The 19,722-nt window shown below is 38.3% G+C and overlaps 1 protein-coding gene across 1 annotated transcript in view; it reads left to right on the forward strand.

The window, feature by feature from the left end:
- The window catches only part of CFAP43 (cilia and flagella associated protein 43), a 107,135-nt gene that overhangs the window by 13,158 nt on the left and 74,255 nt on the right, over positions 1-19,722 (forward strand). The window contains exons 4-7 of the mRNA XM_073904229.1: positions 6,162-6,312; positions 11,682-11,841; positions 14,812-14,879; positions 17,464-17,595. Of these exons, the coding sequence (XP_073760330.1) occupies positions 6,162-6,312; positions 11,682-11,841; positions 14,812-14,879; positions 17,464-17,595 (511 nt within the window). The remainder of the gene's footprint in view (positions 1-6,161; positions 6,313-11,681; positions 11,842-14,811; positions 14,880-17,463; positions 17,596-19,722) is intronic.

Here is a 19,722-nt window from a genome sequence, read left to right on the forward strand (position 1 = left end):
TAAAATCTTTATTTCCTTGTTGATCTTTTGCTTAGATGATCTGTCCATTTCAGTGAGGGGGGTGTTAAGTCCCCTACTATTATTGTATTGTTGTTGATGTGTTTCTTTGCTTTTGTTATTAAATGGCTTATATAATTGGCTGCTCCCATATTAGGGGCATAGATATTTACAATTGTTAGATCTTCTTGTTGGATAGACCCTTTAAGTAGGATATAGTGTCCTTCCTCATCTCTTATGACAGTCTTTGGTTTAAAATCTAATTTGTCTGATATAAGGATTGCCACCCCAGCTTTCTTTTGGTGTCCATGAGCATGGTAAATGGTTTTCCACCCCCTCACTTTCAATCTGGAGGTGTCTTTGGGTCTAAAATGAGTCTCTTGCAGACAGCATATCGATGGGTCTTGTTTTTTAATCCAATCTGATACCCTGTGTCTTTTGATTGGGGCATTGAGCCCATTTACATTCAGGGTAACTATTGAAAGATATGAATTTAGTGCCATTGTATTGCCTGTAAGGTGACTGTTACTGTATATTGTCTCTGTTCCTTTCTTGTCTATGTTACTTTTATGTTCTCTCTTTGCTTAGAGGACCCCTTTCAATATTTCTTGTAGGGCTGGTTTCATGTTTGCAAATTCCTTTAGTTTTTGTTTGTCCTGGAAGCTTTTTATCTCTCCTATTTTCAGTGACAGCCTAGCTGGATATAATATTCTTGGCTACATATTTTTCTCATTTAGTACTCTGAATATATCATGCCAGTCCTTTCTGGCCTGCCAGGTCTCTGTGGATAGGTCTGTTGCCAATCTAATGTTTCTACCATTGTAGGTTACAGACCTCTTGTCCCAAGCTGCTTTCAGGATTTTCTCTTTGTCTCTGAGACTTGTAAGTTTTACTATTAGATGTCAGGGTGTTGACCTATTTTTATTGATTTTGAGGAGGGGTTCTCTGTGCCTCCTGGATTCTGATGCCTGTTTCCTTCCCCAAATTAGGGAATTTCTCTGCTATAATTTGCTCCAATATACCTTCTGCACCTCTCTCTCTTTCTTCTTCTTCTGGGATCCCAATTATTCTAATATTGTTTGGTCTTATGGTATCACTTATCTCTCGAATTCTGCCCTTGTGATCCAGTAGTTGTTGATATCTCTTTTTCTCAGCTTCTTTATTTTCCATCATTTGGTCTTCTATATCGCTAATTCTCTCTTATGCCTCATTTATCTTAGCAGTTAGAGCCTCCATTTTTTATTGCACCTCATTAATAGCCTTTTTGATTTCAACTTGGTTAGATTTTAGTTCTTTTATTTCTCCAGAAAGGGTTTCTCTAGCATCTTCCATGTTCTTTTGAAGCCCAGCTAGTATCTTTATAATCATCATTCTGAACTCTAGGTCCAATATCTTACTAATGTCTGTAGTGATTAGGTCCCTGGCAGTTGGTACTGCCTCTTTTTCTTTTTTTTGAGGTAATTTTTTTCCGTCTTGTCATTTTGTCCAGAAGATAATAGATGACTGAGAGAACAAAATGCTAACAGGGTAACAATGACCCCAGAAAAATATACACTAAACAAATCAGAAGAGACCTGAAACTGGGGGAAAATAAAGGGAAAGAAAGAAAAAAGGAAAAAGAAAAAAAAAAGAAAAAGATAAAGATAAAAAAAAGAAAAAGATAAAGATAAAAAAAAGAATATGATCAAATACGATCAGGCTGGTGCATAGATCAGTGCCACACACTAGATTTTGGGCATATTTTGGTCTGTTAGAAGAAACTGCCTCTCAAAATTTTAAAGAAAGAAAAACTTATATATGTACAAAAATAAAGGTAAATACAATGAAGGGATGAAATATGACTATAAAGATGAAAATTATAAAAAATTTTATAAAAGGAATTGATAAGAAGTTGGTTGAAAAAAGAAAGAAGAGAAATTTAAAAAAACACGAAAACAAGAAAAAGAAAGGGAGAGAATGTGATCAGGCAGGAGACTAGGACAAAGCCATACAGTAGAGATTTAGGGTATATTTTGGTCTGTTAGAAGCAACTGTATCCCCAAGTGCCTGGGTGGCTCAGTCATTAAACATCTGCCTTCAGCTCAGGTCATGATCCCAGGGTCCTGGGATCGAGCCCCACATCAGGCTCCCTGCTTGGTGCGAAGCCTGCTTCTCCCTCTCCCACTCCCCCTGCTTGTGTTACCTCTCTCTCTGTGTCTCTCTCTGCCAAATAAATAAATAAAATCTTAAAAAATAAAGCAATTGTATCCCAAAATTTTAAAGAGAGCACAAATTATATATATACCAAAAATAAGGTTAACTACTATGAAGGGATAGAATATGACTCTAAAAATGAAAAATAAAAAAGATTTTTAAAAAAGGGATTGATAAGAATCTTGCCATTTGCAACGACATGGATGGAACTGGAGGGTGTTATGCTGAGTGAAATAAGTCAATCAGAGAAAGACATGTATCATATGACCTCACTGATATGAGGAATTCTTAATCTCAGGAAACAAACTGAGGGTTGCTGGAGTAGGGGTGGGGTGGGAGGGATGGGGTGGCTGGGTGATAGACATTGGGTAGGGTATGTGCTATGGTGAGCGCTGTGAATTGTGCAAGACTGTTGATTCACAGATCTGTACTTCTGAAACAAATAATGCAACATATGTTAAGAAAAAAAAAGAAGAAGAGGATAGCAGGAGGGGAAGAATGAAGGGGGGTAAATCGGACGGAGAGACGAACCATGAGAGATGATGGACTCTGAAAAACAAACTGAGGGTTCTAGAGGGGAGGGGGTGGGGGGATGGGTTAGCCTGGTGATGGGTATTAAAGAGGGCACATTCTGCGTGGAGCACTGGGTGTTATGCACAAACAAAATCATGGAACACTATATCAAAAACTAATGATGTATTGTATGGTGATTAACATAACAATAAAAAATAAAAATAAAAATAAAAAAGGGATTGGTAAGATGCTGGTTGAAAAAGGGAAAAAGAAAAATTAAAAAAATAGCAAAAGAAAAAAGAAAATTTAAAAAATTTACTTTGACAGACTAATGAATCATGGGAAAAAAGTCATGAATTCTATGTGCAGTATTCTCCTAGCACTGGAGTTTTCCAGTTCTCATTGATTGGTAAACTTGGTCTTGCCTGGCCGGTCTTGCTGATCTTCTGGGGGAGGGGCCTGTTGTCGTTCCAAAATGTCTTTGCCTGAGGTGGAATTGCCCTGCCTTTGCTGGTCTGGGCTAAGTAATCTGCTTGGGTTTGCTCTTGGGAGCTTTTGTTCCCTGCAAGCTTTCTGTACAGCTTTGGAGGACGAGAGTGAAGATGGTGGCCTCCCAATCTCCGCCCCAGAGGAGCCAAGAACTCGGGGCCCCGCTCCTCAGTGAGCCCCAGAGAAAAGCAGTCAATCACTCCCATCTCCCCGTCTCCGGCCCCACTCCGTGCTCACCTGGCCTGTGACCGAACGTTTCTATCTCTGGCACACAACCCCGTGTGGAGTCTCCAAACCCAGCAGATCCCTGCAGTGCGCTCCCACGCCGCTCCTCCCGGGGGAGGAAGGGGAGTCTCCCCAGATCTGCCACTTGTTGGGTCCCTGCTGGAGGAGCAGTGGCCTGATTGTGCCGCGGATCACGGTTTATGGCAACCCCGAGCTGAGAGCCCGCGCCTCAGCTCCATCTCTGCAGCCGGCTTCCCCATTCAGATACCTGGGAGGTCTGCCACCCTCAGGCACCCCTGGTCTTTCTGTGACCCTGAGGGTCCCAAGACCACACTGTCCCAGTGAGGGTTCCATCCCCTGCTTAGCCACTGGAGTGACATCCCTCAGCGGAGCAGACTTCTAAAAGTTGTGATTTTGTGCTCCACGGCTCTATCACTTGCTGGTAGCGGCCAATGGAGGCCCCCTCCCCCACCATCTATCCTCCCAAATATCACCTTGGATTCACTTCTCCATATGTCCTACCTTCCAGAAAGTGGTCGCTTTTCTGTTCAGAGAGTTGCTGCTATTCTTTTCTCTGATCTCCTGTTGAGTTCGTAGGTGTTCAGAATGGTTTGATAACTATCTAGCTGAATTCCTGGGACCAGATGAAATTTAGGTCTCCTACTCCTCCACCATCTTGCCCCCACCCTCCAAAAAGTTGCCTTTTTTTTTTTAAAGATTTATTTATTTATTTGAGAGAGCAAGAATGAGAGAGAGAGTACATGAGAGGGGGGAGGGTCAGAGGGAGAAGCAGACTCCCCGCTGAGCAGGGAGCCCGATGTGGGACTTGATCCCGGGACTCCAGGATCATGACCTGAGCTGAAAGTGGTCGCCCAACCAACTGAGCCACCCTGGTGCCCCCAAAAAGTTGCCTTCTTAAGGAAAATGTAAAGTTGTCTAACTGGAGAGCCCAAAAACCTAGAGTAAAACCAAGATAAAACCTAGCCTTTAAACAAAGAGTACTGACCCTCTTTTAGTTCAGTTCTCTTTGTGTCTCAATTTCTTTTTTATAAGAACACAATGAATAGTCAAATCTGTCTCTAGGCAGAGACATTCATAAAATGGGTAATGTCTCTATCATATCCTTGCCAGGTGGGCAAATAATTTATCTCAGCGTTCTCTCCTTTTGTTTGCCTTGAATATTCTCATCTAGTTCTGAATGTTCAATTGTGATTTTTCTATAAGCAACTGAAGTGAGAGGCAAAGTGAATGGATTGTCCCAGTTCAGAAAGCAAGCAGGATTAGAAAACACTCAAGCCTTAATTTGAATAGTAGATACTATTTTTTCATGATAATTTTTCAAAATTATTCATCATACATAAGACATAACCAACGAAATGTTGAATTTAATGCACAAAGCCATGAATTTTTCAAACACCACTTTATAACCACATTATGGGTTAAAAGACATATGGTAGATTTGAAAATGAATTCTATTTTTAAAAAAAGATTTATTTATTTGAGAGAGAGAGAGAGGTGGGGGAGGGGCAGAAGAAGAAAGAGTCATAAGCAGATTCCACATTGAACACAGAGCCAGACTCGGGGCTCAATCTCTCTCAACCCTGAGAACAGGACCTGAGCCAAAACCAAGAGTCAGATGCTTAACTGACTGCACCACCCAGGTGCCCTGAAAATGAATTCTTGATATCAGAGGTTGCAAAGGTAGCTGAATACAACCTACATATACAGATGGTCCTTGACTTAAGATGGTTGCACTTAAGATTTTTCAACTTCAGGGTGATGCCAAAGTGATACACATTCAGTAGAAACTGTATTTCAAATTTTGAATTTTGACCTTTTCCCAGGCTAAAGATATGTGTTACAATACTCTTCTGTGATGCTAAGCAGTGGTAGCTGCAGCTTCCAGTCAGCCACATGGTCATGAATGTAAACAACCTATACACTGACAACTATTCTGTACCTTCCAACCAGTCTGTTTTTTACCTTCATTTTAGTATTCAACCAATTACTTGAGATATTCACCACTTTATTATAAAATAGGCCTTGTATTAGATGATTTTTGCCCAGCTGTGAGTTGGCAACTAATGCAGTTTGCCCAAATAATGTAGGTGTTCTGAGCACATTTATGGTAGGCTAGGCTAAGCTAAGCTATGATGTTCAGTAGGTTAGGGGTATTAAGTGCATTTTGACTTAGGATATTTGTTTATTGGGATATAACCCCATCATAAATAGAGGAAGATTTATATGTTTATTTTGGCCCACATTGATTTTTATTTGAATTAATTGCCAAATTTTAATATTTGAGAGATTTCTCATAAATATCCAGATTATGATAGTCTCTTGAAATTTTGGAACCAGAATTCTCAACAAACTCTCTTGGCTGGAACTGAGTGTCACCTATACCACCTATAGGAGGGAACACACTTTCCCATTTGCCATAGTCCCCCACCTGGCCACAGCTCATTTGCCTGGTCCTGCCAGTGTTCAAATGTATAATTCCTGCTTTAGATATCAACTTTGAAAATTTTAGAGAATTCCTATGTACTTAATTTATAACTGCATTATTGTCCTTTTGTGATATATATTTTTAAATCTACTCTTTGGCGTTTATCTGGTTTGTTTGCTTGTTTGTTTTTTTTACAAGTTATAATACCCCCCCACCTTTTTTATCACCAATATGTAATAGTTATATCAGTGACTAGTTTTTGTTAATTTGATTATTCTGATTTCTCTTTTTTCTAAAGGTCAATAAAACTACCTATGGAAGATGGATCATTTTTTAATGAAACAGATGTAATTTTCCCCACCTCGCTGCCCAAGGATCTTATCTATGGACCTGTGCTCCCACTGTCAGCCATTGCTGGGCTAGTAGGAGAGGAGGCAGAAACTTTCAGGGTAATTACCTGGCACCTCTTCCTGTTCGCTTAGTTGATTCTCATAACCATCCCATGAGACATGCAGGGTAGAGAGGATCATCCTGGTTTTCAATACAGATTAGCCCTGGAGAGGACAAGAAATGAAGGCTCTGGAGTTTTGAGTTCGGTTAACTGGAAGGATGGCACTGATAACAGAAAGAGGGAGCCCAGACCTGATTTCAGTTTTGGACAGATTGAATTTGGGGTGCTGGGAAGGCATCCAGGTATAGATGCCAGGTGGAAGTTGGGCAAGCGGACCTATTGCTCGGGTGGAGAAGGTAGGGCTAGAGACACTGAGGCCAGAGTCATCACCACAGAAGGGTGAGTGGAGCACTGGAGTGGGGGAGGGATGATAGAAAGGAGAGTAAATGTGTCAGGGAAGAGAGCCAGAGAGGAAACTGATTTGCCAAGAATCGAGAGTTAGAAGATGACTCTGACAAGGAACACAGAAGTGGAACAAATCCAGGAGAGGAGAAGAAGGCCATGGAAAATAGGGGAAGAAAGTTTCAAACAGGAGTTTGTTAACAGCTACACACTCATTCATTCAACATATTTGTCAAGCTCCTCCTATGTAGCAGGCACTGTTTTAGGCAGTGGGATCTCATGATGACCAACCAGGCATAATCTCTACCCTTGGAGCTTACATTCTATCAGGGAGACAGCAACAACAATGACACCAAAAGTAAAGACATACATTAAATCATTGCAAAATGTGGTAATTATTATAACGGGATAAGTGGGAGGGGGTGGACGTGAGGAAGAGATTAACAAATGCTGGTCAAGGAAGGCCGCTGGGGAGACAACACTTACCATAAGATTTGAAGGACAAGGAGCCTCAGTGCTACAAACAGGTCAAGAATGTTCAGGCAGAGGGTGCTGTATGTGCAAAGGCCCTGGGGGAAAGAAAATAAATCCGTGTGTTTGAGAAGCTACCTGTAGTGGCTGCAGCACAGTAAATGATGGGGGAGTGGGTTGCTGGTGCAGGTCAGGGGGTAGGCAGGGAGCAGAGATAGCACAGGCAGGTCCTTTGGGAAACAGGAGCTTGATTCTGCTAAGCCTCTCGAACTTAGGTTATGCTAATATTTGTGTTAGAACTCCAAGCCAAGGATAAAGGAAGTAGAAGCTCCCAAATATTTTGACCACTGCAGAGAAATAAGCTATAGATGTTAAAAATAACTCAGTGGTAATTAGTTCATGAAAAATTTCTGGCAAGCAAGAGAAAAGGTTGTGTATGCTCTTAGTATTTCCTCTAAAGGATGATCATTGTTCACTTTTTAAATACAGAAAATGACCAATTCTTTATAATAGCACAAATCCTAGCCTTAGAAATACAACTACACTCAGCCACAATGGGGCAGCAAAGTAAATACAAATAGATCAGCTTTCAAGGTTTACAACTTGAAAAAAATGCTTCTGTAGTTAGTATTTGATGCCTAGGAACCCACATTTTCAACCATCTAGAATCTTTTCTTCTGCCATAAATTTCTGTAAGAGCCCTTGTCTTTCACATTTTGCACAACAGGATGAACCCTACCTAAAATATGTAAAATTCAGGCATCTGTCTTTGTCATTTGAAAAATGCTACGAAATGCCTTCTTTAAATACTTAAATGTGGAGCCACCATTTTTTAAAATGCTCATAATAAACAGACATATTTGTTGCCTAGGATTTTTTTTACTCAGTGCATTTTAACCTTTTTCTGAAAACAGAAATTTAATGCTAAAGTTCTACATTTTAAAATCACACAAGGAATGTTAATAAAGCCATATACTTTACATTTACATTACAAATTCATTTTTCCAATATTTATTTTTTTCATCTTATAGATAAGTAAGGTGAAAAAATGGCTAAAACATTGATTAATGTCTATACAGTGAGTGAAAGCATAACCAAAAATAGATCTCAAATGTCTTTATTCTATTTGTTCCTTTGAATGACATTTCTTATGACGTGGCTACCAACCAACGGCAAAGAAATGAATAATGAACTGATCTATATAAATAAGAGTCTTAAAAATTGACAGGCTATGGACTTTCACAAAATCACAAATATTAAATACTCCTATTATATCTCTTGTAGCTAACACTATAAAGGCACATCATATGCCTTTAAATAGGCCTGCATCACATTACACAACTTATTTAAGGCATGAGAAACAGTATCTAGCAGTGGCATGGGGGAAATCAAAGGCAGATATTATCTGGGCAGAAACTGGATCCAAAATAATGAATTTAATCTCAAGTGTCCAGTTTTCTTTTTCCATCTACCTTTTTTTTTTTTAAACAGAAGTCACTATATAGGAATTCCTTTTATAAACAAGTATTCTGAAACATATTTGGAAACTTACATTTTTTAAAGCAATAATATTAAGTTGGATTCTAATTTTTCATGTTCGGTCTTCAAATGATCAAAATGTTTGATTTATGATTCCAGAGAGCTAAACAATGAGGTGATATTATCAACAAATATTTTTATATTATTGGCACATTTTTCTTTTAAAATTTTTGGAATTAAAAACTATAGTTTCTGTTCACATAATCCATATTGTATCACATTCATTTTTAAGCGGCACAGAACATATTTATTGATAAGAGTAATAGAAAGATAAGCCCAGCTTTATCGTAAAGTAAGAAAAGTCAAACACAATACTAGTCTAACATAATAAGACCAGAAAAGTCCAAGTTTTAAATCTTCACTTTCTGTTGCATACACATAGATCCACTGGTGTGAGAACCAGATATGTGTGCTTTTTAAAAGATTTTTGAACCCATTGCCATAATGTAAGAGTCTGTCCCTTTGTGATATATAGCCTAAGGTTAGATGTCATCAAGACAACCTAAGAAACTTTTAAATAATGGTGATTAAATAATGGCATTCAGTGAGTAACTCTTCCCTATGAGTCAAATCTCAATTGGATACCACAAATCAATTAATCAGCAGCAGTTTAATCCTTTTGGGTGGTTTTGTGCCCCCCTTTTTGGCCCATAGGGTGGCCAGATTATTAATCAAGTATTTATTTTCTAACAATCCAAGGCTATGAGGTCATGAAATAGATCAATCATTGACCAAAGTCAATATATCCTTTTAAAGAATTATCATAGTGACTGCTGCTATGTATGATTTTTGCCTTAGTCATATTTCAGATTCCATTCCAAATGATAATAATTCTCTCTCCACGCTTCCTTCACTCCACCAAGAAGAACCACATGCTTTTTCATCAATGCTCCCATAATATTTAACACCCCTCTGCCATAACCTACCATGTTTTCTGATTCTGATATTTGTTGATACTTCTTCCCTCAACAAGTGATCATCCTATTGAGAAGAGGGATCCCTTAGGACTTGGCACAATGGCTGGTATATAACCAACATCCAAAAAATGTTTGTTTAAATATCAATTACATAACAAATTTATATCTGTTGAGAATCCAGTAGAAATAGTTACTTTGACAGCAACACACCTGCTTTACCTTGAATCTACAAACCAGTCCTAAATTAAAAGAACAGTATATAATACATTATTCAAATAATTGAGTATTTATTAGAAAGGTGGCTTGCATATATTGAGGAGTTTTTAATGGGAAAATGACTGTTTATATAGATTTGCAGTATTCCCCAACTTCTGCTTTATTTTTCTCCATAGTGCTTTTCAACATATAATCTTCTATATATTTAACTTCTTAACTTATTTTTATTCTGTTTCCCCTCACCAGGATGTAAGCCCCATGAGGGCAAGGAATTTTTTATCTGTTTTGTTCACTGCTACATCCCTGTGTCTAGAACAGTACCTGGAATGTAGTTAAGTGTCCAATAAATATTTGTTAGATGAATGAAAATGTGAACAAAAGAATGCAATAAACCTGGAGCTCTCAAGGAACTTAAAAATTCTGTTAATTTGACCAATAGCTTAGTAAAAATGTTTTCTGTTCCAATGGATGTAAGGATTCTAAAGAAAGCAAAGCATTATGTTATAGCTAATGTAATTCTAAATAATGCTATAGCATAACAAAAAGCTCAGATAGTACTAAATGTTATGTTCTTAATATAAATAAATAAGTAAACTAGTATGTTTGACTTGTTTAAATAGAAAGGAAGGAGTACTATTATTATGATATCCTGAATTCAGAATTTTAATCAGTGCTGTGAGGAGCATGTGCCCTAAAAAGCTGCCACAGCTGCCTTGACCTCCAGGAAAGACAACAGGTAGGCCTATATTTAAAAGGAGACTTGCTCCATGCTGACAAAGGGGGCTCTCCTCTGCCGGACATGAGTATTTAAAGCTGCAGGGGACATACCACAGGGAGGTATTACAATCTAAAGCAGAGATCAACAAACCATGACAGGCTTTTGTTTGGCCCCAAGCTAAGAATGTTCTTTTACACTTTTTTATAGAGGTGTTTAAAAATATAATGTGGATATATGACAGAGACCTATGTGGTCCACAAAGCCTAAAATATTCACTGCCTTTTCCTTTACAGGAAAAGTTTGTCTTAGATCCTTGTCCATGTTATTTTTACTCCCCAAAGCCAACTTTTCTTTTAGGCACATTCCATAGATTTTGTGTGTTCCTCTTTGAGTTTTCCATGGTATCAAAATCACTTAGGATGTTTCAGGCACCTGGGTGGCTCAGTCGTTAAGCATCTGCCTTCGGCTCAGGTCATGATCCCAGGGTCCTGGGATCGAGTCCCACATCGGGCTCCCTGCTCCGCGGGAAGCCTGCTTCTCCCTCTCCCACTCCCCCTGCTTGTGTTCCTGCTCCTTGCTGTTTCTCTCTCTGTCAAATAAATAAATAAAATCTTAAAAAAAAAATCACATAGGATGTTTCATGACCCACATTAGAGAGGCCACCAGAATCAGGCAAGTGTCCTCTTCTCATTTCCCATAAAAGCTAACTAAGCAAAGGACCTGGGCCAACCTCTCCATAGCCATTCAAGGAAAATCATATCCACACCCCACTGCAGAATCAGGAGGGTGAAACAATGACAAAAGTCTTCCTCAAAAAGGGTGATCTTAGCTAGACACTGACTTTTGTAGATTCAAGACACCAAAAAACTCTACCAAAAAACAGTGTAGAAGTTACTACTCAAAATTTTCATGAAAATCTGTGACACTAGAACTCTAAATGTGCTGGCAAGACCATCTTATATAGTCTTACTGAATTAAAATATAGAGAGATAAATGGAGCAAGGAAGGATAAGTTCACTTAGCTCTTGGCAAATGGCAGGATCAATGAATATACATAGGTCCATAATCATTTGTTTCTTTCTGGAAGTTATTCTGTTGGGTATTTCTCTGGCTCTTAAACCATGCATGCGGTCTTAACACAAGGTTTCTGATTTTTCCCTAAAGCCTAAAGATGATCTATATCCTTTGCTTCACCCATCTGTGCACTGCTGGACTCCAACAAGTGACCTATATGTTGGCTGTGAAGAGGGTCATCTTTTAATGGTTAATGGAGAAACCTTGAAGGTGACTCTACTTAATAAGATAGAAGACAAAGTACCAACGGGTGAGAAACTGCTTTACTTCATCATTCCTAGAAGTGTAGCCAGTGGTGATGGTTTTACACGTGAAGATGGATGTTTGTTCCCTATTTTTCTCCTTCTTAGAGCCATCTTTGATTCTTTCTTTCCTTTACCCCATAGTTAGTTACCAAGTCCTGTGGGTGTTCCTCATAGCTAGTGCTTATTGACTGTACTAGGCTGTAGGCATTCTGCTATACTCTGTATGTATATTTCATGTAATTCTCAAAATACTTTATAAAGAGATGTATTTTCATCTCCATGAGACAGATGAGAAAATGGAAGCATTGAGAGATTAAGAAAAATGCCCAAATTCACATAACTAGTAAACTGTGGAGCTGACACCTAAACCCAGGCACTAAGACTTTAGAGTCCAAGTTCTTAGCTCCTATGCTGTATCCTTTCCGATACATATGACTGTTCTGTTTAATCAGCAAATTATGCCCTTTCCTGCCCTCCACCCTTCTCAAAGCCTTTTTTCACAATGACTTTTTCTTTTAAGTTTAACTGCCATCTTGAAAATTACCTTTGTGTTCCTTGGTTAGAATTTCTAAGAGAATATGATCCATTCTCCTTAGATCTGGTGTCCATTACTGGTCCCATTAGCTGTGGCCAGGGTTGGGCCTTAGTCACAGGAGCTAATGTCCACTAAGTAGGGGCTAGGTGTAGACCTTTTGAGAAGGGAGCCTCACCAGGGCGAGCTTCCCAATCTGTCCAATGCACTCCATTCCAGTTCCTCTTATTATTTCCCATTTTGATTTCTGCAACAACCTTAGGACTGACTTCATTGGCCTTAATCTACAGCTAACCCAAAGGAGGCATCTCATCCCTGCCAAACTGCCCTTAAAGACCGTTTCAGCATGCAATTCAAGGACTGCTCTGCCTTGATTCCAAGCCCTCTCTAATTTGATCCTACCTTCTCCATTCATACTCTTTCCTTCTACTCCCCAGGATGAGTTTTCTGATCTAGCTAGTCATTTCTTCCTGTCATTTCACAGACCTGCCTCCTAGCTCACTCCCTTGCCAATTTACTCTCTGAATCCTTGAGCTTCTAGCTCAATACCACCTCCTACAGCAAGTTTCCCCCAGGACAGTACCCCTCATCTACTCCTGCTCCCATTGCCTGACTCAGACTTCACTGGGGCCATTAGGTTTGACTTTCCTGCCCCCGCCATGGCTTCCCTTTACTGTCACTTGTACCCTCCAGGCTAAGTTCTCTCTAATCGTGCATCCACACTGCCATCCCAAACTTAAGGCAAAAGTTCGGTGCCCCTCTGTGGGATTCCATCAGACTCACTCCCTTGTAAGAGCCTCATCCTGTGCTTTCACAATTTCCTTTGTGCATGTTTGTCTTCCCACCAGGTATCAATTCTTTAAAGTCAAAAACTATGTTTTACTTATCCTTTGGCTCCAAAGTTTAATCCTAGAGACTGCTACAGAGTAAATTAGTGCCTATATGTGTTTGTAAAGTGATTCTAAAGCAATGTTTCTCCTTTCCAAACTGTTGTCACATCTGTAATATGTTATACACAATTTAGGACTTAATCATGTGTAGTCTTATATTGTTTACTGTTTCCTTCTTCTATACTATTCCTAATAATTTTCATGGTATTTTATAAATGCTTTAGTATAAATATTTGTCTAACCTCTTCAATGTGGAAGACACTAAGCAAGGTGCCTCAGAGGTGACATAAATGGCAAATATATGATCTTATAATTTTCACCCTCAAGGGATTTATATTTTATTAAAGAGAATTAAACAAGTAGATAATTATCAGGTAGATTAAGATAATTTTATTAAAGTGAAACTTAACAAAGTGCTATGGGAATTCAAATGAGGGAAACAGGCCAAGTTAAGTCATTTTGAAGGTGGATTTGAATTCTCCCTTGCAGGATGGGGTTACAGGCAGATGAGGGTAGGTTGAGTTTCAGTCAATGGCATCTGCAGAGACAAGAAAAACTGAGGAAGGTTGAGACACAAGAAGTGCTCCAGTCTGTCTGGAGCATGGAGTGTTACACAGGGCTAGTGGGGAACAAAGGGACATATATACCATGTCTGACCTTGAATGTCCAGCTAAGATGTTTATACTCAATTCAGCTGATGGTGGACAGACATCAAAAACTCCTGAATGGGGATGTACCCCAAATAGAATTGTGCATGGGCAGATTAGTTTAGCCATCATTCAAGAAAGGACGATCCTAGAAGCAGGTGGCTATAAGCATCCAGCACCTAGACTAGGCCTTGAGTCATAAGAACCTGGACTCTAGTGGTACTTGGATTGGAAAAGAAGGAACTGCTGGGAGGTAAATAGTCTGAAGGGAAGGACAGTATGCTTCTTAGCATCTGGCAAAATGCCAAGATGCAGTATACAGTAAATAAATAATTTGATGGATGCTCTCTGAGCTTTTGATCTTATAGTCCTCATGGTTTATCTACATAAAAGGTAATACGCTTTTGTTCTTTTCCCCCAAGGACAATATTTTATTAATAACAATATTCTTATAGAACATTTTTTCTTTTTACTTTCTTTTTATCCATTTTTATTGATTTACTGAGGTTTGAATTTACATACCATAAAACGTACAAATCTTAAGTATGCAGCTTGATAATAAGTTAGGTTTGGTTTTATTTGTTTTTTCCTGACATCTTAAAATCTCTGACAATGCTTTCCTAAAGTAAGAAAATATATTAGCTATATAATTCTATAATGTTAGTTATACAGATCTGATGGTACAGAACTTTGAAAAGCTCATGTGATTTACATTAGTAATCAATGCTGAGCAGCTTTTATTATTCATTGTTTGAAAGGCATGATAGCACATATTCTGATAGGAAGTTGATTTTTGGAAAGGATTACAGAGAAATGAATAGTCCTAGGAAAGCAAGAGATTAATTACTTTGTATTGCACTTTTAATTATAAGTCACCTGTTTTACCTTGTTTTTCTTTTCCAAAAGAGGGAAGAAATCTTATCAGTCCAGTCACCATGGTATATCAGAAGGGAGGAGTGCTTATTTCTGGAATTGTAATGTATTTTATTCTTCAAAATTAATTGCTTTCAAGAATATATACAATTTCCATTTGCTGCTACTTACTATTATGAGTCATAATTTGGGATGTCAGGTTCTGTCAGATTATTAATTAAAATTGTTTTCTTTTTGGATACAATTATAAAACTCTTTATATGGATAATTTTTCAAATATATATAAAAGTAGAGAGAACAGTATAATGGACTGCCATATATCTAGACTTTTGCAAATAATCAAAAATAGAATTAAAAACTCGGGGCCCCCCAGAACACCTAATATCTGTCACCCAACTTCATGCCTGTTTGTACACTTAATACATTAGGTTGTCAGACACAAACAGAACCTTTTGTCTAAGCTTCAGCTTAGCCCCTTGTACATACTCATTTAGCTTACATATATTATACTGTTATTGTTCATATTAGAATTAGCATTAATGGCCTTCATTTACTTGGTGCTTACTTTGTACCAGGCATCCTGCTAAGTGCTTTGCTTGTATTATCTTATCAGTTCTCATAATGACATTATCAAGTAGGAATATTGACATTCTCCTTATACAGAGGAAGGAGCCAAGCCTTACAGAGTTCACCAGCCAGTAAATGGAGTCGCTGAGGCTTGAACCCAGATGTGTCAAACTCTAAAGTCTTTGCTCTCATTTATTAGAGCATGCAGCCTCAGTTAAGTAAGAAAAGGGGTCAGACTACCTTGCTTTTCCATGGTGTTGTATCATTGCTAAGGTTCGGAGCTGACCTACACTAAAATCTCAGGTCTACTGGTAGATGTCCCAAGAACACTGTTAGCTTTTTCTCTTCCACTGCTACAGATCACATTTCCAGGACCCTGAGAGCAGTTAGGCCATGATGTCAGGTTGAGAGATGTAGCTCCACCAATGAAAAGCAATCTGGAGCTCATAAACCTACATTCAGCTGGTAATCCATCCCCCTCCCCTGCAACCTTGCAACAGACTATCCTCTCCCCCAGCACCTTCCACCCCCGCCACCCTACCTCCTACATTTAGTCTGCATTTATGGCCTTTTATGACTTTTGTCCTTCTCAAGGCCACCCTCGGCATTTTTTACTTTTATTTTCTTTTTTTTTTTTAATTTTTTCAAAGAGAGAGAGCATGAGCAGGGAGGGGCAGAGGGAGAAGGAGAGAGAGAGAATCTTAAGCAGTCCCTACACTTAGCACAGAACCCAGCACAGGGCTCCATCTCATGACCTTGAGACCATGACCTGAGAGTCAGGTGCTAAACAAGCTGAGCCACCCAGGCAACCCTCACCCTTGACATTTTTTAAAACCTAGTTTAGGGGCGCCTGGCTGACTCAGTAGAGCAGGTGACTCTTGATATTGGGGTTGTGAGTTCAAGCCCCACATTGAGGGTAGAGATTATTTAAAAAACAAAATTAAAAAAAACAAAACAACTAGATTAAAGGAGTGGTTGGAGCATGTACTCCCTGAGAAATGGAGAACGATGATGAGTTTGGAGAAAGCACCTTGCATGTTTTATCCCCCAGTTCCCAAGTATGTGAACCCAGCCATCTCACTAATGCATATACTCTAGTTATAGTGGGATCCAATTTAGAAATGATGGATTAATTTGCCCAAAGCCTCTTCACTACTGTGAAAACAGCTTAAATTCCTCTTGAGAATAGTTAAATGAACCTAAATCTGTTTACGGCCAACCAACCAACTGATTTTTACTGGATACTTGCCCTCTTTCTAGCACTGTGAAAGAAAACCAAAAAAGGATATAAAGGAAATAAACAGCACACTCCCTACATTTGGGTCACTTTGGGACAAAAGAAATGTATATAATAATGAAATAATATATATTAAGGCTAGTGTTCCTTGAAGTAAGGAGACTGCTATATATATATATACAAGCCACATAATGAACTGCTTCATTTGCCCTACCTCCTGTATAATGAAGAAAGTGGTAAAAAGATAAATGCTAGATGGATGGAACTAGAGGGTGTTATGCTAAGTGAAATTAGTCAGAGAAAGACAAATACCATATGATTTCACTCATATGTGGAATTTAAGAAACAAAACAGATGAACATAGGGGAAGGGAAGGAAAAATAAAATAAGTTGAAAATTGAGAAGGAGGCAAACCATAAGAGACACTGAAAGAAACAAACTGAGGGTTGCTGGAGGGGAGGTGGAAGGGGGGAAGGGATAATTGGGTGATGGGCATTAAGGAGGCACTTGATGTAATGAGCACCAATGAATCACTAAATTCTACTAATAAAAAAAATTTCTAACTTCATTAAAGAAGATATTACTTGGGGAAAAAAAAAACATAGATGCTAGAGAAATTCAAAGAAAGGAGAGATCCGTAAAATTTTAGGTCACAGAATTTTGTGTCACAAGAGATAAAATTGAAATGACCAGGAAGGGTGGTTAAAAGTTGCCTAAATAAAGGTAAGACAGGGCATTCTAGATAATGTAAACATTGATGATGTTTCCAAAAATAAACTGTGGATGGTAGTCAATAAGTCTTAGCTTGTTTGACATGGGAAGTATACTCTGCATTGACTAAGACTGATTTTCTTTGTTTATCTCATTGTTTTGGTCGCTAGGATGGCTTTGTGTATTCTTTTACCATTAAAGATTCAACTTACAAAGTAGAGGATTTTCTTGAGATTGAAGAGCCTGTGGCACATATGATGTTTTCTCCAAATTACCACATGTTGCTGATTCAAACAGACAAGGTATGCTAGATGGTGATTTCTTGATATACAGTTTTCAAATATTATTATCATTGCACTACAGGAATGAAGGGCATAGTGCTACATAGTGATACTGTACTAGTCAGGACTCCTTTGGTTACAAATGAAAAAATACCTAACTTAAAAGATCTAAATAACAAAAAGTGTTTATTTATTCATTTGTTTGTTTTTGTGCATGTAACTAAAAGGGCAATGAGTTAATCTGAATCCAGGGACTCCCATGATGCTGCTGACCTTGTTTTGTGACCATCTCTTGGCTCTGTTTCCTTTCTGCTGTCACCCTTCCCATGCAGATTCTCCTGTGAGGTGTCCAGAGAGCCTCCTGTAACTCTAGTTTATATTTCTACCATTGTGGTGACCCTAGTGGAAATACACCATGAAAAAATGTCCTGGAATTTAGATTCATTGTACTTACTTGGGTCACCTCTCTACCCCTGTGGCAATTACTATGTCCAGGAGGATTCTAAGCTGTCATTGGCCAGGCCTAAGTCACATGCCTACACTTGGACCCTGTGTAGAGTCAACCCAACCAAACATGGACTGAGATTGGGGTCATAGATGGTTCTCTAAGGAAAATATGGGTTCTGTAAAAGAAGAAGGGAAGGGGGATAAATGCAGGATAAAATGAAATGTCCATCTCAATTACACTGTTAGAAAGACTCCTAATTAATGGAATGACTCTCAAAAGTCAGGGTTAGCAGTAGTTTATATTGTTAGGCAATGACTTTAGATGGATTTTAAGGAAAGATCAATGATTTTCTGCCTAAAGGAAACTTAAATTTAAATATGGAAAGATTTCATTTGCTGGTAAATACCTGAAGTGAAAACAACTGTGCTATGTTTTAATAAATAACAAATAAAGGACAATCCTAAAATATCTATGGAGAACAGGAAACAACAACAACAAAAAATGTAACATAACAGAAGGGAGAAAGACTGAAATAGAACTTCTAAAAGAGAAAATATATTTAAAAAGTAAAAAATAAATATGTCTGACAGAAGATTGGACACAGCCAAATGAGAATTAGTGACCTGGAGATAGATCAAAAGAAGTTATCGAGAATGTAGCCCAGATATACAGAAGGGTTCTTAAGAGACATGAATGATACAGTGTATGTTGGACTAGATCCCCAGAGAGGAGAGAGAGTAGGATAAGACAATATTTAAAGAGATATTTTCCAGAACTGATGAAGACATGAATTTACAGATTCAAGAGGCCCAGTGAATCTCAAGCAGAATACCTAAAAAGATAACCACACTTAGACTTAACAAAGTGAAGCTGTTGAAAACCAAAGACAGAAAATCCTAAAAGCAATCAGAAAGGAAAACAGATTATTTCAAAGGAATTTCAATTAGACTAACAGCTGACTTGTCTGTGGCAATAATGTAAGTAAAAAATAGTGGAATGCTACCTTCCATGTAGAACAGGAGGGATCAGAAAACTATGGCCCTGTAGGCCAAAACCAGCCTCCTGCTTGTTTTTACAAATCAAGTTTTATTGGAACACAGTCACACCCATTAATTTACGTATTGTCTATGGCTGCTTTCACACTACAATGGTAGAATTAAGTAGTTGTGAGAGATCACATGGCCAGCAAAGCCTAACATATTTACTATCCGTCCATTTATAGAAAAACTATGCTGATGTAATGAAATAAGCTAACTACCCCCTGGAATTCTATACCCAGTGAGTATACTTTTCAGTATAGGGGTGAAAAAAAAATTTTTAGGCATTCCAAAACTGAGTTTGTCAGCAACAGACCATTACTAGAGAAAATTCTTAAGAATGTACTTCAGGCAGAAGGAAAATGATCCCAGATGGAAGATTGTGTTGCAAGAATGAATAGTAGTAAATGTGTGGAGAAATGTAAATGAACACTGCCTGTATAAAACAGCAAAAATAATGTGAGGTTGGGTTTAAAAAATAACATTGAATTAAAATCCCAGACAACAATAATGCAAACTGGAGGGGAAGGAGTAAATGGAATAAAGTGTTTCAAGTTCATTATTTACCTTCCCAGGCAGAAAGTAAAGGTTTTAAGTAACATTGTGGTGTTTATAAATTAAGTATGCATGTTGTAACTTCTAAGGTAACCACTAAAAGAACTG

The sequence above is a fragment of the Callorhinus ursinus genome, unplaced genomic scaffold (genome assembly GCF_003265705.2).
Source record: "Callorhinus ursinus isolate GAN/ISIS: 27379988/994484 unplaced genomic scaffold, GSC_fseal_2.0 scaffold20, whole genome shotgun sequence".
NCBI classification, from domain to species: domain Eukaryota; kingdom Metazoa; phylum Chordata; class Mammalia; order Carnivora; family Otariidae; genus Callorhinus; species Callorhinus ursinus.